A 21,543-nucleotide genomic window follows, 5' to 3' on the forward strand; every position below is an offset into this window, starting at 1 on the left:
CCGAGACATCCGCACCTTCCTGCCCTGCACCGTCAACCTGGACCCCAAGCTGAGAGAGATCATCGCAGGTACAGTACTGTAATACTACTGCAATACTACTGCAGTACTACTGTAATACTACTGCAATACTACTGTAATACTACTGTAATACTACTGTAATACTACTGCCATACTGCAAATACTACTGCAATACTACTGCACCGTCAACCTGGACCTGGAGATGTTCTCTCTCTCTCTGATCCAGATGTTTCCTCTCTGTCTGATCCAGATGTTTTCTCTCTCTCTGATCCAGATGTTTCCTCTCTCTCTGATCCAGATGTTTCCTCTCTGTCTGATCCAGATGTTTTCTCTCTCTCTCTGATCCAGATGTTTCCTCTCTCCCTGATCCAGATGTTTCCTCTCTCTGATCCAGATGTTTCCTCTCTCTGATCCAGATGTTTTCTCTCTCTCTGATCCAGATGTTTTCTCTCTCTCTCTGATCCAGATGTTTTCTCTCTCCCTGATCCAGATGTTTCCTCTCTCTGATCCAGATGTTTTCTCTCTCTCTGATCCAGATGTTTTCTCTCTCTCTGATCCAGATGTTTTCTCTCTCCCTCTGATCCAGATGTTTTCTCTCTCTGATCCAGATGTTTTCTCTGTCTGATCCAGATGTTTTCTCTCTCTCTGATCCAGATGTTTCCTCTCTGTCTGATCCAGATGTTTTCTCTCTCTGATCCAGATGTTTTCTCTGTCTGATCCAGATGCTTTCTCTCTCTCTGATCCAGATGTTTCCTCTCTGTCTGATCCAGATGTTTTCTCTCTCTCTGATCCAGATGTTTTCTCTCTCCCTGATCCAGATGTTTTCTCTCTCTCTCTGATCCAGATGTTTTCTCTCTCCCTGATCCAGATGTTTCCTCTCTCTGATCCAGATGTTTCCTCTCTCTGATCCAGATGTTTTCTCTCTCTCTGATCCAGATGTTTTCTCTCTCTCTCTGATCCAGATGTTTTCTCTCTCCCTGATCCAGATGTTTCCTCTCTCTCTGATCCAGATGTTTCCTCTCTCTGCTCCAGATGTTTTCTCTCTCTCTGATCCAGATGTTTTCTCTCTCTCTCTGATCCAGATGTTTTCTCTCTCCCTGATCCAGATGTTCTCTCTCTCTCTGATCCAGATGTTTCCTCTCTCTGATCCAGATGTTTTCTCTCTCTCTGATCCAGATGTTTTCTCTCTCCCTGATCCAGATGTTTCCTCTCTCTGATCCAGATGTTTTCTCTCTCTCTGATCCAGATGTTTTCTCTCTCTCTGATCCAGATGTTTTCTCTCTCCCTCTGATCCAGATGTTTTCTCTCTCTGATCCAGATGTTTTCTCTCTCTCTGATCCAGATGTTTTCTCTCTCTCTCTGATCCAGATGTTTTCTCTCTCCCTGATCCAGATGTTCTCTCTCTCTCTGATCCAGATGTTTCCTCTCTCTGCTCCAGATGTTTTCTCTCTCTCTGATCCAGATGTTTTCTCTCTCTCTCTGATCCAGATGTTTTCTCTCTCCCTGATCCAGATGTTCTCTCTCTCTCTGATCCAGATGTTTCCTCTCTCTGATCCAGATGTTTTCTCTCTCTGATCCAGATGTTTTCTCTCTCTCTGATCCAGATGTTTTCTCTCTCTCTCTGATCCAGATGTTTTCTCTCTCCCTGATCCAGATGTTCTCTCTCTCCCTGATCCAGATGTTTCCTCTCTCTGATCCAGATGTTTTCTCTCTCTCTGATCCAGATGTTTTCTCTCTCTCTGATCCAGATGTTTTCTCTCTCCCTCTGATCCAGATGTTTTCTCTCTCTGATCCAGATGTTTTCTCTGTCTGATCCAGATGCTTTCTCTCTCCCTCTGATCCAGATGTTCGTGCGGCCCGTGAACAGATGAATATGGGCGGGGTCACGTACCCGCCCCTCCCCCTGCAGGAGGCTCAGCCCCGCCCCACCTCGGTGTACAGTCAGGTGTCGTCGGCGTGCTCGCCGTCCGCCTCCTTCAGCGGCCCGTTCAACCAGCCGGCAGGGGGCGGAGTCTCCCCGCAGCCTCACAGCAGCTACTACAGCGGGATGGCCGGACCGCAGCACCCCTTCTACAACCGGGTGAGTCCAGGCTCCGCCCACACACACACCTGGCAGGTGACAGGTGGAACAGCTGGGCGCCACGGTACAGTTTATTAAATACTAAACTATTTGAAGGGAAACTCTATCAGCAGGTGAGATCTGCAGATGTTCCAGCTGTTCTCTGTGGTTGGTAACGCTGTGATGTCATCAGCACCGTCACACAGACCTGCTCTCCTGGTTCAGTTTACCGTTTACCGTTTGTTTCATTTCCTGTTTAAATATGATTTGATTTAATTTATTCTCTGTGCTGTCGGATCAACTGTGTCTCAGATTGTTTTTATTAACCTGATCATCATAAAACCTCATAAACTCAACAGTCCCTGCAGGAACCACATTACATATTCACTAATAAACTAATAAACCCCAACATTAACTCTAATTAAACTAATCACTATTATTGATTACAGCCAGAACCCCAACGTCACTGTTTGTGTTAATTTGCAACTAAAGATCATTTTCATTTTCTTTATTAATTGATTAGTTGTTGTTTGGTCTATAAAATGTCAGAAAATAGTGAAAAATGATCATCACTGTTTACTGTCATATGCTCTGTTTACACCTGGTATTAATTAATTCAATAAATTCTCCGTCAATCGACTAATCGATTAATCGACTAATCAGCTGCAGCATCACATTAACTACATTTATAGCTGATCTGAACCTTTATGTTTTTATTGTGTTCATGTGGAGAATATTCCTCAATAAAGTTGTGATTATTTAATGACCAGAAACAGGAAGTGTTCCGTCTGTGGATAATAAAATATATATATATATATATATAAAAGTACTCAGAGTGAGTTAAAGCAGCAGTATTATTCTGATGTCTGTGTAATATATAGTATAAACTAGACTGAGGAAGAGGATTTCTGTGTTGATTTCTATGAGACCTTGTAGTTTAACAGATCAGAGTAGTGATGTAACTTCCTGTTGGGACTGAGTGTGACAGCAGGGATTCATTCATGTTTTTTAAGTTGCCTCCTTCTTATTGTTTCATGTTGAATCATCTACCATGAACATTATTTTGATTTTCTGCCCCCCCCCCCCCCCCCCCCCTCCTTCAGCCATATTTCCCTCATCACCTTTACCAGTTGCCACGCCCCCTCATGGCCTCCTACCCATCATACCTTGCTCCACGCCCGCTCGCTAAAAGCTGCTTCCCGCGGGACGCCGCAGCCGTAAGTATACAACACGCACCAGAATCAGCTTAACATCAAGTCACAGATGGTTTTAACACCTGAAATGTTGTTTTATGGTTTCTGTCCTCCAGCAGAGTCACATGACGAGTTTTTATCTGAACGTTTGTCTGATTCACTCGTTAAACATCGAAACACCAACGAGAAACAAACCTGACTCACTGAGAAATAAATAAAGACTGAATGAACCAAGTGTCAAATAAATAAAGAAAATAATGTTTTTTATTGAAGCATCTCTCTACCATCAAAATATCCAATAAAGGCATAAAAAATACCTCAAATTAGAAACTAACAAATAAACAAAATGCACAAGTAAACAGAAAATATTCAGTAAATTGACGTCACATCAGAGAGACTTGTTATCTTTCTCCAAACATACAGAGAAAGTTAATGGAAAATAAATCCTGTTAAAATAAATGATGTCAATGAGCATTTATTTACAGGTTGTTTTCTCTAAGAACTTTATACATTTATTAATTTGTAGTTATTCAACCATGTTAGTTCATTAATTCATTAGTTCTTCTATTTCCTGATCAGTCAGGTTTGTATGGAAGTTCATTTCCACCAGAAAAGTGGATGAAAAGTTAATAATTAAAAATAAAATAAAAATATTTTAATGAATTAAAGTTTTGAGATACGACCTCAACATCAGGGTTGATATTAACGATTATTTTCATTATCAGTTAATTCACTGATTATTTTTTAATCATTTGGTCTCTAATAATAATAATAATAATAATAATAATAATAATAATCTCATAATGATGTCTTCAGATGTTCACTTCAGCTAACCTCTGTCATTTATGCTTTAATGATTTAAACAATTAATTATCAGAATAGTTATTGATTAATTCTCAATCGAGGAATAATCAATTAATCAACTATTAATTTCAGCCGCTGTTAAAATGATAAGATTATTTAATTTGTTAAAGTCATAATAATAAATTCATAATGACTTTAGAAATCAAACTTCTGAGATTCAAAGACAAACGTTTGATTCAGTGTTTAATGAATAATAGAATATTTATTGTCATCTGTTTTTGGCGGTGTTTGACTTCCATACGTTTGTTTCTCGCTACATCTTAAAACATTCAGAAACTTTAATTTTTCAACCTCGACAGCATCACAAACGTTTGGTTTCTACTTCTCTCTCGTTCTTCTTCTCCTGTTGTGACGACGCCGAGCCTCCTCCTCCTCCTCCTCTTCCTCCTCACTTCCTGCTCTCTTCTTCTTCTTCTTCTGAAACCTGGGAACTTGTTGTTTGTGTCTTGTTTTCTCTGTTTCAGCTGTTTCATTCCTCACCTGTCTGTCTGTCTGTCTGTCTGTCTGCAGTATAAGGTCTCATCTTTGAAAAGGAAGCAGGTATTGATCTCTCCCTGACGTGTCCTCCCTCTCTGTTCTTGCTGCCGTCCTCCTCACAGCTGCTACTTTCAGACTAACTCCCTCTGAAGTGCTCTGCCTACTACATTTCCCAGCATGCACCTTGCCTGGACTATCCTTCCTGTAGCTTCAGTAGAGTAGCTGGACATGTTTGATTTGCTCTTGAGTGACGACCTATTAGCCTGTTGGTTTTTTAAAATGTTTGGTTTGACCTTTGAACCCGTTTCCCAAACACCCTCAGCTTACCCACTGACCCCCCCCCCCCCCCCCCCCACTCCACCTCATCACACAGGTGTCCCACCATAACCCCTCCTCTATACTGGAGAAAATATCCTTCTCAAAGGCTCAGTTCGTCTTACGAGTGTTTAAGAACATTAAATTTAGACGTGAAGAAGTGAAATTTTATAACAAGCATCACCTGCTGGTCAGATGGTTGCTGTTGTTTCTTTGTGATGAGTATAGATGTCGTTGCTAATACGACACCTGAGTTTGATTCCTTTTATTTAGAGAATAAAAACATGTTTATCTGAGTTAAGAACCAGATCTTTAACGAGCTTTAGAAAGAAACCTGAGAACCAGCTTTAAAAAATTACATATATAAAGTCAAACAACCAATTAAACAACAAGGAAAATTAAAAAGATAGTAAAGCAAAGTAAGATCAGTAAACAGCTTGTTGAACCCAGTTGTTTTTGTTTTCAGGCCGTTATCTTAAGATCACAGATTAATTATGTCTTCATACATAAAACATTCTGCAATAAGCTTGATTTCATTTTTCAAGGTAACAAACGTTGTTTTTGAAGTTCTAGTTTTTAAGAAAAGGGAAAGTAGTGCTTCCTGTTGTAACAGTGCAGTATTAGAACAAAAGGTAGCTTCATACACATGTACACATATACATATAGATACATATAGTTATATCTATACACAAACATGCACACATCGCATTTACTGCACTCGCTTACACATATTTATTTACATATGCACATACCTGCACTCCCATATACAATGTTATTTTATTTAGTTCTGTTTTTTTTCTTTCCCCTTGTGACTCCAGCCTTCATCCCACCTTCAACAATTAAATTCTGTTCTTTATTCCTATTAACATCTTTTCCAAGAACCCACTGATAAAACATCTTGAAACATTTAGTGTTTAATTTGTAGCTTTAAATATAGTTGCTTCATAATGATGTTGTTCAAGTCTTTTCCTTCCTCATCATCCCTTAAACCACTAAACATTATGGTTAAATGACAACTATAAATATATGAGTTGTAAGCTGAGATCCACTGTAAATAATGCAGCTTCCTTACAATACCACAATAAATGAAAGTCTGACTCCTCTTCTTCCTCACAAAATCTACATAAGTCACATTATTTCAAGACTTCCTGTCTCTTTGTACTGACGTATGTCAGAGGCGGCTGTGGCTCAGGAGGTAGAGCGGGTCGTCCGCTAATCAGAAGGTCGATGGTTTGATCCCCGGCTCCTCCGGTCCGCATGTCAAAGTGTCATCGGGCAGGATACTGAACCCCAACTTGCTCCCCAAAGCTGTGTGTGAATGATTAGATCCTCCTGATGAGCAGGTCGGCTCCTTGCATGGCAGCCTCTGCCATCAGCGTATGAATGTGACGTGAAGCGCTTTCAGTGGTCCGGAAGACTAGAAAAGTTCTATTTACTGTAGAGTAGAAGCTCGTCACTAATGTCATTATAGAGCCACTGATCATACTGAGGTGGTTCCCTCTGTACATCCAACTGAAACACTAAAACAAAGGTTTAAATACTTTGGGGTGTGTTTTCCTGGGAATTTAACCGGTGTGTGTTTGTGTTCAGGGCTCGGCCTCCGTGGTGTCAGGCGCTCCGCCCATCCTCCTCAGCTCCATGGCGACAGAGTCCGTCTGTGAGCGCGTGCGGCAGATCGATGGCATCGACCAGAGCATGTTGGGACAGTACACCGCCACCATCAGGAAGGTCGGTGACAGAATAATGTTTGTTGGATTTCACCTTGTTAGAAAATTCTTCACCAGTTTTTCAGTGTTGAATTGATTTGTTTGTCTCTTCCGTCTTTGTTTTTCAGGCCAACGTGAACGGCAGAGTTTTGTCTCAGTGTAACATCGACGAGCTGAAGAAGGAGATGAACATGAACTTTGGAGACTGGCAGCTCTTCAGAGCCACGGTCAGCCCACAAAAACACTAAAAACTGATGTGTTTAATACATCAGATTGTTTCATTCTGTAATGTGATGCATTTCCTGTTGAATCAGTGTAAAGTATAGCTAATGATTGAATATTTGATTAGTGGAGCGACAGAATATTAGCAAAAATGCTGATCAATCATGATAATATAATAATAATAATGATCACAAATAATTGAAATATTGTGATTGATTAGTGATTAGAAACAGACCTCACCATAACAGCTGATCATTACAGACTGACAGAAGAGTCGTTCAGGGGTTTGTTAAGTATAATCAGGTGTCATCTGCATACGGATTGATTTTATGATGGTGTGACTTAGTTTTAATGCCTGATATGCTGTTTCTTTATGTCGCTGATGCTGTATGTGGTTTCGATTTATTGACAACACACCAACATATAAAACTCAACATATCAGACTTTGTCAGGGACCGAACAATAAAGTTCTGGACTTATTTCCATCGTTGTCTCTGCAGTTTTCACAGTCCATCAACCATTTAACAACATGGAGACAGACAGGAGTTAATTGAAGAAATGCTACAAAATAAGCACCAAACGCAAACAATTAAATCCCCTTAAGGTTAAACACAAAAAACATGTCAAGTTACCGTCGTTCTAACCAGGAACTCTGCCGAGTGGTCGATGTTTAACCTTTGGCTGAAAGCTAGAAGGTAAAAGAGCAAACAGAGACAGTGAGCATCCTTTTCTCGTACTTCTTCTTCTCAATGTTACTACACAATCAGAGTTGGAGGTGAAAGATGAGCAGAATACAGACTTTTTCAGGGAGGTGAAGAAAGGATCACCCTGCTCTGTAAAACATCTTTGATGTGAATAAAGTTTACATTAGTTTGTTGAATGTTTTAGTTGCAGCGTAGTGTGAGGTCACCGTTAAAGACGTTCTGTTTTCCATCAAGTTCAGCTGTACACCTCATTGGATCGCTAACGTGCTAATTGTTATTACATGCTAACGTAAAAGACATCTTAACATCTTTATGTATAAAACTAAAGTACAACAATTACAGCTTGAACAAAACGTACGAGAACAACATTAGCAAACAAACATTAGCATGTTAATTGTAAAGGACCTCAACACATTCTGGTAACATAAAGGATTGTAACAAACCTGTAATTCTACAGGTTGTATGACATGCTAACATTAGTTGAAGAGTCACGTTTTTAATGACGATTATGGAAAAATAATCAAAATAAAGTTTAAAAATTCACTTTTTTTAAATTAGTTTGATTAAAAAAAATCTGTAGTGCAGGAGTTTGCTCAGTTGTCATGGAGACAACTGTGGTTTCCAAGGTCAAGATTGAGCTCAACATTTTCAAACATATGCAGTAACTTTATGAACATGTTTGTACATTTCTGTGTTTTTTAAATATTCAGGTGTTTGATGTTTCTCAGTTTGTTTTTGACCTCCACATGTTGACTTCAAACTGCTTCGGTCTAAAACTTTACCTCTCTGCAGGTTCTGGATATGCGTCACATTGAGAGCCAGGTGCTGCACGAGGAAGCCGCCAGTGAGACAGGAAGCGTCGTGGGTGGTCACACGGAGGCGGGAAGGCGTGCCGTGGCTCCGCCCCACGCCGGCGCCGCCAACACAGACGCGTCGCCGATGTACAGCTTCAACCTGAGCTTCGAGGAGCTGAGCACTGTCGGGCTGGACGAACCGCAGCGACACGGAAACATGCAGTGGATGGTAAATAAGCGTCGTTGTTTTTGTGATTTATTTACATTCAGGATTTTTATATTTGTGATACGATTTCTTCTTCAGCTAGAAATGACTGGACTGAATCTCCACAAGACGTTTGGTTTCTTGTCAAGTCAGAAACAAAACCAAACGCCAATTATTCTCTGGTGTCAGTGAGGAGTTGCTGCTCTTTTCTGTTTTCTGTCACTATAAACTTGATGTTTTTGGGTTTTGGATGTCACTCTGGCTGCTGAATACAGAGTTTCTTTAGTCCAACAGCTGACAAACTCTTCTTTGTGTCCGTCCTCAGGGTGGCCCTCACCGCACCGCCAGCATGACCAGCCTCAACTCTCAGGAGTCCTCCAACGACATCTCAAGACTGACGGACAAGCAGCAGGCCGAGTACCGCGACGCCTACCAGGAGTACATCGCCCAGATGGCCCAGCTGGAGATGGGCGGCGGCGTCGGAGAGAAACCTGTCCAGCCTCAGCCAGGACAGTTCATGACATCATCATCCGAGGACAAGAGCAAGGACGGCGGTGAGCAGGACGGACGCAAATCCTTCACCAAGAGGAGCGGCGGCAAGCCAGCGGCGGACAACTCCGACTTCGTCTCCAACGGTGACACCCTGGACCCCATCACAGAGGAGGACGAGAAGGGCGACCACGGATCCTCCAAGTCCCTGCTGACCCGTAAGAGCTCAGCTGAGCGAGGCGGGCTTTTCCAGGGCGCCGCTGACCTGAAGCTGAAGGCCGGCGGCGGGCTGCGCTACCAGAAGCTGACCAGTGATGACGAGGAGTCCGAGGAGTCGGACAACGCTCCGCTGCTGAAAGACGGCAAGACAGTGGTCGACCCCAAACTGCCCGGTGGCTCCCTGGCACTGAAAGGGAAGGACTACCTGTCGGACGCCATGCTGGACAAGAAGGACTCGTCCGACTCGGGCGTGCGTTCCAACGAGAGCTCACCCAACCACTCGCTGCAGGATGAGGAGGCCGACCTGTCGCAGCTGGAGAGGGCCAACCTGATCGAGCTGGACGAGGAGAGCCTGGCCAGGAAGCGCGGCCTTCCCAGCAGCCTCAGCGGCCTGCAGGACCCGGCTGTCGCCCGCATGTCCATCTGCTCCGAGGACCAGTGCAGCCTGCTGGCCAGCAGCCCCGAGGAGAGCTGGCCCTCGTCCAAGTCCTTCAACCTGAACCGCACGCCGAGCAACGTGACGCTCAACAATAACACCAACGCCCAGCAGGGCAACCGCCCCCGCCAGCCCGCAGAGGGCTCCACCTCCTCCTCCAACGCCACTTCCTCCTCCAGTGATGTCATCATCTCTCCCAGCTCCGGGACCACTGGGACCACCGGCACCTCTGGGACCACTGGGACCACCGGGACCACCGCCACCAGGCCGGGGCCCAACAACGAGAACGTCCGAGTGGTTCACCTGAAGAGGGGGCTGAAACCCGGAGACCCGCCAGAGATCTGCGCCGTGTCGTCCGACACCGTCACCTTCGGCGAGGAGCGGGAGAGTATCCTGTGACCTCACAGTGACCCAGGGAGATACAGAGAGCACTGAGAGCCCACCAGGAGCCGCTTCTCAAACCTTCTGAACCAGTCAGAAGCCAGGTTTCAGACCAGTGTCCAGCAGTCGGGAAAACCATCGACAAATCAAACACTTAAAAGTTAGACGTCAGATGCTGTTTGGCTAAAAATTTTAATATTTGAGACTTTAAACTATAAAACCAGTTTAACAGTCGATAATATGACAGAATGTTTTCAGAAGTGAGGAGCGGCTGCTGGTGGGCCGGTAGTTTTAGTTTCTGTAGTGTGATTATCAGTCGGTGGTTGTTGGTGTTAGATGCATGCGCTCAGCTGTAGCCAGTAGATGAACCTGAAGCTCTTTATTCTAACTAGACGCTCAGCTGCATGTTGTGACGTGATTTGTCGCCTCCAGGAAACACTTTTACATCACAGATCATAGCACAGCACCTCTTATTTTTAGGTTAGGTCTAAAAATCTGATGGCTGTTTAACTCTTTAACTTTGATACGACAAAACAAAACAAAAACAGAAATACTTCACTCAACATACTCATCATTTGGTTATAGGTCATTTAATTCGTTTTAATTTTGTCTTTAATTTTTCCTTCAGGCAGTTTTAGTCATTTAAAACATGTAACCCTGTCATTTAGTTTAGTTCAGTTTTAGAACTTTGACCCAGTTAAACTTAATCATCACTGTTGTTTATTAAAATCTTCATGACTCTGAACCTGGAGGCCGACGTGCTGCTGCAGTTTCCCACAGACTGAAAACATCATGTTTGTGATGTTTTTATTGACTTTAAAACATTAGTAGAGAAAAAAAAACAGGACAGAAATTCTTCACATCGATGTTCTAAATTAAAGTTTGAGAAGTAAAACTAGAGATAAGTGACTTCAGGGTGGGAAACTGGTCAGTAATCAGTGTTAACTAGTCGTTAAACTCGTATCAGTTTACAACGTTTGTGTTTTTTCACTGTGTAGATGCAGAAAAACTGTTTCTAGTTTAGATGTAGTTCTTTATTTACACTGTGAGCCAAATGAACAAATCAGTGATCGTGTTTCACTGTCGTGTTTTCACTAAGAGCCGAAACTGAGAACTGCAGTAAAATTAATATTTTTCTCAGTGAAGTTTGTGTTGAATCAGCTGAACATCAACAACAACAAAAAACAACAAAACAGCTGATTTACGAAGGCTTCACATCATTTATTTGTCTCGTTGAATTAAATTATTATAAAATGAGATGTTTGCCTTGAGAGTCTGAACACCTTTTAAAATTGAACTCAAGTAAATGAGTTTCAGCAGCTGTTGTCGTCTTGATAATGAGAGAGTTTTCTTAAAAATAATAATCAGACTTCAGAACATTTTTAGAGAAAACTGGTGGAAGTTTTTTTGTTTTTTTTCCTGTAAAATGAAATAAATCTGAAGATGAATTATAACAAAGTTCAGTCTGCAGTTTGTTTCTGGATTAAAGCCAAACTGATAATCAGCTGATATTCAAATTTTAAACAAACATATAAAAATATTGTTAACAATGAGAATTTGATCCTAATTGATTTCGTGGTTCAGATGTAACTTCAGTATCAGTTCTGAGTGTTTTCATGTTTTCTGCATGAAGCTGCATGTTGATGTTGTTTGATAGTTTGTGTCTCAGTGCTCGTTAACATCTTTGATCGTTAAACTCGTCATCTGCTGTCGTTCACTAAAACGAATAAACTGGATGTTAAACGTTGAAGCTGCTTCCTGACTCTTTTTTTCAATCTGATCACATTTAATGATCTAGACGGATGATGTCATCACGTTCATAACCACGGTGTAAAAGTACGAGTCGAGTACAGAAGTATTATCACCAAAGTAGAAGTACTCATTAAGCACAATGGTCTGTGTATTAACATGTAAACAGTATTTTACTGCTGGAGCTCATTTAATTATTAATCATAAGTTTTATATGTTTGGAAGTTTAATCTATGAATTATAAATCTGAGTTTTTGAGAATAAAGTTCAAATATTGTTAGAAAATAAATATTTTGAGAAGTTTATCAAAGAATCAATTGAGTTTTAGTGTTGTGTGCATTTCAATACAAAACTATTATACATCTATTTGATTTAATATCTATTAAACTATGTTTATTATGTGAATACTTCGTTATAGTGAACATGTGAGAGCGTTCTGTCAGTTATGTGTCAATCAAATCAAATCTCAGTGATTATCGAGGCCACATTTTAATAAAGAGTTTTTCATGTCATAATGAGGCTCTAAAGATGGAGGAACTGTTGTAAATGATATTAAAGCCTCCTGAGGAGAATTTCTACAGTAATTAAATAAAAAACTTCAAAGTTCTGCTCCAGACATGAAGACACATATAAATACTCTGTTTTTAATCATTTGTGACTGATATTATTATTTTTACAAATAAAGTTCAATTATCTTATTAAAACTCTAAAAACATCATCATCTCCTTCTTCTCCTTCATGTAAAAACCCAGAATCCGTCTGTAAATATTGTTGATTGTAAAGTTTTCCTGCTGGACACCAAACGTCTCCTCCTTCACTGTAAATGTAGGATATTACATATACTACATACTACTATATTTAGGGACGCAGCCAATATTTCAAAGACCACAATCAGTCAACAGCAACAGCTGCCTGTATTTGTTATGTAAGAACTGGCTGGAAAAACAACTGAAAATGTTCGAGACACTAAAAAAATACTCTACACTCTTTCCTAAAAAAAAAAGTACAATTAACTTATTAAAAACTATTAAAACCCTTTGAGCTCAGAGAAACTTTGAAAACAAACTGCACAGAGAAGAAGAACAAACATGTTTTATGACTTTAAACTTCTTCCATAAAAACATATTTTAATGTTGACAGACTTTCACCACCAGGAGGCGCCAACTCATCACCGTCTGAGACGAGAGGAGGATTTAACTAATCTGATGGACTCATGAGGAGCTGAAATAAAGATAATAACAAAAACCTCTTTAATGACAAAACAATCTCAACTCAAGGTTCGTTTACTCTCTGTGGTTCCGGAGCTTTTGACCATCTCACACACTCACAAACGTCCTCCAGACACGTGGGAACTTTGAGTGTCTGTATTTAACATGATGGAGACCGTGTGATCGCTGGTCGAAAGCTGCTGAAACAGTGAGTAAGTGAACCTTGATGTGAGATAGTTTCAACTACTGAACACAAGAATAACATGAAAACTCAGCTGGTCGTTTGAAACACTTCAGATGTTCTGAATCGTTCGTCCTTCAGTTTCTTACATCCGGTTCATGTTCTGACTCTTCTGTTTCTCCTCGTAATGAGTCTTTATACCAAATCTGTTTTTCATTCACAAACACCGTCATTCATTATTAAACTGAGGATTCATCCGTACTGAAGCTCTCAGAAAGCAGAGAGTTTATTATTTATCTGTTTATGGAGTTATTATCCTTCTGAAGATTTCATATTTTGGAGCTTTCAGACAGTTTCAGCTTTTCTTTGACACCATTTGGATTAAATCAGTTTTGTTTTCGAGACTAAAATCGAATCATTGGTGCAAAAATGTCAAACGTACAAACACAGATTCAAATCGCGATGAAGCTGAAAGAACATGTGAGATGTTGAATGTGAGATAAAATATAAATGTATAAAATGATAAATTAAGAAGTCGACAGTTTCATGTTTTAACACATTTTAATGTATAAAAGTAAAGTTTACAACAGAGTTCAGTTTTTCTGGACAATGTAAAAACAGAAACTTTTTATAATCAAAACTTTCATCAGAACAGGAAACGCATTCTGCGACCTGTCACAATAAAGGTCAGGTAAGTGCTGTGTTTTCAGAATAAGAGTTTGTCTGCAGGAAAATTACTGAAGAGCAAACAACTGCACTTCCAGCAGGCTTTTCAAAACAATAACAGATGCATCAACATTCAGCTAACGTTGAGGAAACATTGAGGGAACGGATGATTCTGCCACAACAAACAGGAAGTTTCTACTACCTGTCAAAATAAAAGTGTGTGTTTGGTTTTGCAGAATGAGTTTTATTATTGTTTGTATTATTTATTATCATAAATCAGCTGCCGTATCGGCCAAAAAAGCCTCATTAGAAATTTTTAAAAAACATGTTACAGATTTCAAACAAAGCACCATTTCTCCAGACTTTTACTTTGAAGAGGCAAAGTAGTGCATGTTTCCTCATCCTGTGGTGGCAGCGTTCAAATCTTTGAAGAGCTACTGCACACTAAAACGTGTGTTTTGAGCTGTAAACTAAATGATACGACTGTACTGTTAATATTATCACTGACACCAAATTAATAAAAATCTGCATTTCATGAGAAATTCATTTTGAAATGTCTCAACGTGTCATCTGCTATAAAATCAGCCCTGAAAAAGGCGGGAACGATGCTAACGTAGAGTCGACCGTTTGAGAGGGTGAAAATAAAGCAAGTTAAACACAAACAGGATCATTTAAAGACAACTTCTGGCTTATTTAAATATCGTCACAATGTTTGTCTTCATCTTATTATTATTATTATTATTGTTATTATCATCATCATCATCATCATTCTTCTCTGGCCAGCGGACGTCACTGAGCAGCTCCTGCCCTCCCCCCTCCCCAGCAGGTGGTGTTAAGCTCAGACCAGGAGGTGAAGTTACACTTTAAAATGTGAGCTGAAAACAGTTTTATCATCAGACGTCATGTTAGACGAGCAGAAGAGTTTCATTTACATTCACTGATGTTTGGCTTTTATTATGACAGTTCTGCAGGAAGTGCTGCTGTGCTGGAGTCTGTCAAAATAAAATCTCAGGTGCAGAAGTCACGACGTTCAGCTCTAAACTGATGTAAGAACAATGACTCAGCAGATTCTAGCTGCAACGTTTCCTCGAGGAGTTTTAACACTTATGAGTCTTTATCAGGACACTGATGTTGTGATGAAGACCACCGTAGAGACCCTGATGGTTTCCTGTCGATCTTCACTGTCGCCTGTCAGAAAAGGTAAAAAATACCAAAACAAAACTTAAAAAAAAAAAAAAATCCTGATGAAGAAAAATAATCCCAACGTGCTGTTTTAGTCTCTTCAGGTCTAAACGACGTTTCTTCTTCATCAACTCATCGAGTCGTCCGTGTCGACGCTTTAGGATGAACAAATCCTCCAGCTGGTTGCAGGAAACACCGTCGTCTCCACAGCGAGACAAATAAAACAGTCCGGTCGTCTGCTCCTGCAGCAAGTTTAAAGAAAGAAAAAAGTCAAACAGAAGAAGAATTCAGTGACGAAGACGGTGGAAACATTCAGGATGAATCTGCAGCCTGAATTTTAGTAGAAATAGTAGTTCATAATTATTCCAGTGTGTTAAAGCAGCAGTCAGGTGTCTGTAATCCTCTTGTTCATACTGGATATTAAAAGATCCTTCAAATGTGCTTTCAGTGGAAGTGATGGAAGCCAAAATCCACAGTGTGTCCACACAGTCATTTAAAAGTCTGTGTGAAGCTTCTATTCAGCTTCAGCAGTCTGAGTTAGTCATATCAAGTGGATATCTGACACATTTACAGTCTTTTTAGCATCAAATTCCCTCTTTGTGTTTCCTCGGACAGTGTTTTCCTGTTGAGCTGCACGTGGAAGTATAGTAACAAAAAGAGGGACTTTGGCACTAAAAAGACTGTAACGTTGAAAGATATCTACTTGATTTGACTCATTTGGACGTTGAAGCTTCATATTAGCTTCAGATAAACTTTTAAATACATTTTTGCGCAGAAGGAGGACTGTGGATTTTGTCCTCCATCTCTTCCATTGTAAGGTCATTATGAAGGGATCTTCTAATGGTCAGTATGAACAGGAGTAATGATTACAGCAAGAAAAACATGTTTCATGTTCATTTTGGTTCCTGACTGTTGGGTTAAGACTCACTTAAAAAATTTTGAAACTTTTATGGTCGAGAGAATCAGGAATGAATTATGTCATTGAGGGTCCTCACAAGTACAGAAAGACAAACATGTGTGTGTGTGTTCTCACCTCATTAGTGCAGCAGAGTTCGTCTCTCTTCGTCCTCTGAGTCTTTTTTGTGGAAATCGTTGGACTGAGGAGACAGAAAGAGTCGTGAGGTCAATAAATCCTGCAGTTAATCAACAAGGAGATTAACAATCAATATTTCCTGAAGCAGAGCTCAGACCTCCGTCTCTCTTTAACCTGCTGGAGTCTCAGTTCACACATCAACGTTTTAGTTTTCTTTACGTGACTGAATAAATATGTAACGTTTATTTCATAGATCAGCATTTTCTCACAGACATTTAATAATAATAATTTTATTTATTTCAAGCAAACACACAAAATGCTTTCCAGGTAAGAAGGAACATTAGAGCTCCTGTATCAAGCAGCACTGAGCTCATAAAACACATGAGAATTCAAAACTCAAAGTAAAAGAAATAATCAAACATATAAACAAATAAGATGCAAATAAAAGAGAGGAGCTCATGTAAAGCAGATTAAGTGCCAGTAAAAGAACAAACAACAAATATAAAAACGTGCAAAATATATGGAAGTGCATATATGACACTAAATAAAAGCACAATCACAATTGTAATGACAATAAAATTAAATAAAACACCATAAAATAATAATATAAACAGGAAATATAGAAGTGATGAGGAGGCGTTTCAGCCAGAGCTGTGATGACGAATATAGTGATACATAGTGATAATTAAAGTGATGTTATAGTGATAGCTATAGTGATACATAGTGATAATTAAAGTGATGTTATGGTGATATATACTGATGTTATTGTGAAATAGAGTGAGAGTTGTAGTGATATGCAGTGATAGTTATAGTGATATATAGTGATAGTCATAGTGATATATAGTGATAGTTATAGTGATATATAGTGATAGTCATAGTGATATATACTGATATTTATAGTGATATAAAGTGATAGCTATAGTGATGTATAGTGGTAGTTATAGTGATATATAGTTATAGTGATAGTCATAGTGATAGTGACATATAGTGATAGCTATAGTAATATTTATAGTGATAGCTATAGCGATATATAGTGAATGCTATAGTGATATATAGTGATAGCTATAGTGATAGTTATGGTGATATATAGTGATAGTTATAGTGATATATAGTGATAGTTATGGTGATATATAGTGATAGTTATAGTGATATATAGTGATAGTTATGGTGATATATATAGTGATAGTTATAGTGATATATAGTGATAGTTATGGTGATATATATAGTGATAGCTATAGTGATATATAGTGATAGCTAGAGTGATATATAGTGATAGTCATAGTGATATATAGTGATAGCTAGAGTGATATATAGTGATGTTATAGTGATATATAGTGATAGTCATAGTGATGTATAGTGATAGCTGTAGTGATATTTATAGTGATATATAGTGACATATAGTGATAGTCATAGTGATATATATTGATAGTTATAGCGATATATGAGTTTCCAGTGTAAGTTAACAGAGAGTTTCTCTGCTGATTGATCACTGAACACCAGAACAAATCCAGTTTCAGATTTGTGAAAACAGGAAAAAAAAAGAGGTTTCACAGTTTTTTCCTCCAACAAAAACCATCAGATCCACTCTCATGTGTTGTGGATTACAGCTGCAAAGATTAGTCGATTAATTGATCAAAAGAAAGTGAATCAGCAACGATTTTATTCATCGTTTCAGTAATTTTCAAACAAAAATGCAAAATATTCTCTGGTTTCAGGTTAAGATGTGACGATTTGCTGTTTTCATTCAAAATATTTGAGGGTAGATTTAATATCTGAAGGCAAACTGAATATACTGTATATATCATAATATCATGACTATTACCTATATATCATCAATAATCATCATCATAATCATCATCATCATCTTTAAACCAACAAAAACTGAACACAGAAATTTAAAAACTAAATCCTGATTATTAACTGAAGCTTTGAAAACTACTGGAAACGTTTTGCTTTTAATAAAATAAAAATACACACATACACAGAGCAAGACCTCGAGACCAAATCAGCTATCAATACCTGATCAATACTCCGACACAGCGGAGTTGTCACACTGTCTCCTACCTGGCAGGTGAGGAAGTTGCTCCCGGGAGTCCGGCCGCTGTGTGGCCGCTGCAGGCGCTGCTGTAGCCGGTCACAGCTCCTCTCCTCTTCCCGCTGCTCCCCGCGGGCTCCGGCCGGGCAGGAGGAGTCCAGCTCGGTCTGCAGGTCCAGGATATAGTCGATGACGTGCTGCAGGATCTCCACCCTGCTGGCGGTCCGTCCGGCCTGCAGACCGGGCACCAGCTGCCGCAGCAGCCGGTAACACAGGTCCATGTCCCGCAGCAGGAGCACCGGGACCCGCGGCTGCGCCTCCGCCGCCGCCGGGTTCTTGTTCCGGGGGAAGCTCCGTCTCCTGCCCGCACACAGCGCAGGGCTCGCGGCTCTCATGTCGCCTGATGGACGCTGAACTGCAGCTTCACATGAGAAAAACGTCCTCCGCCCGCCCGGTAGACACCGACCCGACAGCAGCAGATATCCCGGCACAGACGTTATACATCATCGGCAGAGCTCTTCAGTAACAGCTCCACACGCTGACTGAGCTTCTTATAGAGCTGCTGCAGGCTGAGCTGCACGCTCATTGGCTCCCACCTGACGTCACTCACCTGTTCACGCGAGCTGAGGTGGATTCTTGTCTAAAGAAACATGTTGGACTCATTTCAATCAAAACAAACAAGAAAAAACAAGAATATTTCTCTAAATGTCTTTGTGAGACAGACTCAGCTCTACAGTCTGATCGATCCTTTACTTCAGTAAAAGCAGCAACAACTCAACGTAAAAATACAAGTAAAAATCCTACTTTATACTTTAATGTAAGACTTTAATCCAACTAATTAGATTAATATATAAACGTAGTGAATTATTAGTAGCATGAAATGTAAATACTCAAGTTAAGTGCAAGTGAAAATTGCAGTTATGTGCAGCAGTAGTGGAAGAAGTATTCAGATCCTTTACTGCAGTAAAAGTATCAATACAGCAAAGTAAAAATACTATGTAATACTACTAAGTATTATGAGCTTGATGTAGTTAAAGTATTGCAGTAAAAGTACATAAGTATTATGAGCTCGATGTAGTTAAAGTATTGCAGTAAAAGTAGTGGTTTGGTCCCTCTGACTGATATATTATTATATATGACATCATTAGATTATTAATAGTGAAGCATCAGTGTTAGAGCAGCATGTTACTGTTGTAGCTGCTGGAGGTGGAGCTAGTTTACACTACTTTATATACAGTTAGCTAGTTTACACTACTTTATATACAGTTAGCTAGTTTAGTCCAGTGGTTATCATCATAAAAATACCCAGTTTTGGTTTAGTCCATATATCGTCCTTTACTCTCAACAAACACAGATTCTCTAAACAATCAAATGTTGAGCTTTTCATAATTGTAAAAACTTCACCAAACCCAGAGATACAGAACAACATGCACACATCTTCAGACTTACAACTGATTGTTTTTTATTTTTTTTTACTTTCTTCCAGCTACAATATCTTCCAACGAGTCTCACGTGTTCCTGTCCATGAACATTCCACCGCTGTGGTTGAGATATACTTAAATGTAATAAACACTCAGCTGCTGTTTTATTTCTGACATGTTGCTACAGTTTGATTTCAGAATCATGCAGCTCTCAGGGAAACATGTAATTTACTCTTTTACAGTCTGACTCGTAAAACTCTCAGAGGAAGGCAGCGTTCCTCCACCTGCTGCGTGTCGTCATGCTGCTGAATGAGACTGTTGTCACATTAATTGCTGCAAACCAACTGCGTGTCGCTCTTCATCACCACATTCTTGTCTTTTATCATCCACGTTCGTCTGTGGATTCACAGCTAATAAAGTTCTTTCATTCAAACTGAATACATGTGTGTAATTGTCCACACTTGCATACTATTTATACTGAGTTCAACTTTACTGCGAAGTAGGAGCAAGTATTTACTGCAAATTCACTGGAAGTATTTTACTGCGACGCAGCTGGAAGTATTTTACTGCGATGCAGCTGGAAGTATTTACTGCGATGCAGCTGGAAGTATTTTACTGCGATGCAGCTGGAAGTATTTACTGCGACGCAGCTGGAAGTATTTTACTGCGATGCAGCTGGAAGTATTTACTGCGATGCAGCTGGAAGTATTTTACTGCGATGCAGCTGGAAGTATTTTACTGCGATGCAGCTGGAAGTATTTTACTGCGATGCAGCTGGAAGTATTTACTGCGATGCAGCTGGAAGTATTTTACTGCGATGCAGCTGGAAGTATTTACTGCGACGCAGCTGGAAGTATTTACTGTGATGCAGCTGGAAGTATTTACTGCGATGCAGCTGGAAGTATTTTACTGCGATGCAGCTGGAAGTATTTTACTGCGATGCAGCTGGAAGTATTTACTGCGATGCAGCTGGAAGTATTTTACTGCGATGCAGCTGGAAGTATTTACTGCGATGCAGCTGGAAGTATTTTACTGCGACGCAGCTGGAAGTATTTTACTGCGACGCAGCTGGAAGTATTTTACTGTGATGCAGCTGGAAGTATTTTACTGCGACGCAGCTGGAAGTATTTACTGCGACGCAGCTGGAAGTATTTTACTGTGATGCAGCTGGAAGTATTTTACTGCGACGCAGCTGGAAGTATTTACTGTGATGCAGCTGGAAGTATTTACTGTGATGCAGCTGGAAGTATTTTACTGTGATGCAGCTGGAAGTATTTACTGCGACACAGCTGGAAGTATTTTACTGCGACGCAGCTGGAGGGTACTGTACATTTACAGCTGTTTGAATTAGCCTTAGATGCTAACTTGTTGCTTAATTTCTATGACACAATCTTTCGTATTAATTTCCAACATTTTCATCCGCAAAACACATTTTAAATTTAAATTCAGATTACAGAGTTGAAAGCTGTCAGACAGGAGGGTTTTAAGGGAATTAAAAAGTACCTTTATGTCTTTTTTCCTCAGTGTTTGTCTCATTTCATGTATTTATTAGCCAGAGGAGGTCAGAGGTCACCTCCTCCTGTATTCACCATCACTTGTTTTCCATGTAAATCAGCTCGTCTCAAGAACTGAGTATAATCACTGATTTTCATATGAATGATGATAAAACACAAAGTGGAGTCATCATCAGCTTGTGAGAGAACAGCTGGACTGATGCTGAAGAGCTCTTCAGCTGTAATGAATCAGCCTCTCACCGTCCAATCAGACGACACTCTGACCTTTCCCTCAACACGTCTGATGTACCGCTCTGTCCCGGGTTAAACAATAAAGTAAAATGAATAAACTCCTTTTTTTTAAAAAAAAAAAATATATATATAGCATCACTGAGGAATCTGATAACTGGCTGAATTAATTTTAGTCATCCTAATATTGTTATTTGTTTTTGTGATTTTGTTCTTATTTAACTTCCATACCATTGTTACCTAG

The 21,543-nt window shown here is 39.9% G+C and overlaps 2 protein-coding genes across 4 annotated transcripts in view; one reads left to right on the plus strand and one right to left on the minus strand.

Moving 5' to 3' along the window:
• Window positions 1-11,832, plus strand: part of kidins220b (kinase D-interacting substrate 220b) — a 31,308-nt gene extending 19,476 nt beyond the window's left edge. The window contains exons 23-30 of one of the 3 annotated variants that reach the window (XM_067571670.1): window positions 1-68; window positions 1,863-2,098; window positions 3,181-3,294; window positions 4,645-4,674; window positions 6,517-6,654; window positions 6,761-6,859; window positions 8,351-8,581; window positions 8,883-11,832. The exon at window positions 1-68 is cut by the window's left edge and continues 111 nt beyond it. In XM_067571670.1, the coding sequence (XP_067427771.1) occupies window positions 1-68; window positions 1,863-2,098; window positions 3,181-3,294; window positions 4,645-4,674; window positions 6,517-6,654; window positions 6,761-6,859; window positions 8,351-8,581; window positions 8,883-10,100 (2,134 nt within the window). In that variant the 3' untranslated portion in view covers window positions 10,101-11,832. The remainder of the gene's footprint in view (window positions 69-1,862; window positions 2,099-3,180; window positions 3,295-4,644; window positions 4,675-6,516; window positions 6,655-6,760; window positions 6,860-8,350; window positions 8,582-8,882) is intronic. The other 2 variants (XM_067571671.1, XM_067571674.1) reach the window with 2 other exon arrangements.
• Window positions 11,833-13,762: 1,930 nt separating this feature from the next.
• id2b (inhibitor of DNA binding 2b) lies at window positions 13,763-18,683 on the minus strand. Its single transcript, XM_067572778.1, has 3 exons — window positions 18,166-18,683; window positions 16,102-16,165; window positions 13,763-15,310 (listed from the first exon to the last, which is right to left on the minus strand). The coding sequence occupies exons 1-2, from the start codon at window positions 18,529-18,531 to the stop codon at window positions 16,106-16,108; spliced, it is 426 nt and encodes a 141-aa protein (XP_067428879.1). The 5' UTR covers window positions 18,532-18,683; the 3' UTR covers window positions 13,763-15,310; window positions 16,102-16,105.
• Between the last annotated feature and the right edge of the window lie 2,860 nt (window positions 18,684-21,543).

This window comes from Thunnus thynnus, chromosome 18 (genome assembly GCF_963924715.1).
Source record: "Thunnus thynnus chromosome 18, fThuThy2.1, whole genome shotgun sequence".
Taxonomy (NCBI): domain Eukaryota; kingdom Metazoa; phylum Chordata; class Actinopteri; order Scombriformes; family Scombridae; genus Thunnus; species Thunnus thynnus.

Bases quoted from the DNA above. Each gene is read 5' to 3' on its own strand.
- id2b (XM_067572778.1), bottom strand. From the start codon at position 18,531: ATGAGAGCCGCGAGCCCTGCGCTGTGTGCGGGCAGGAGACGGAGCTTC. The intron at 16,166-18,165 runs GTAGGAGACAGT...CTGTCTCCTCAG, and splicing joins GCAACTTCCTCACCTGCCAG to TCCAACGATTTCCACAAAAA.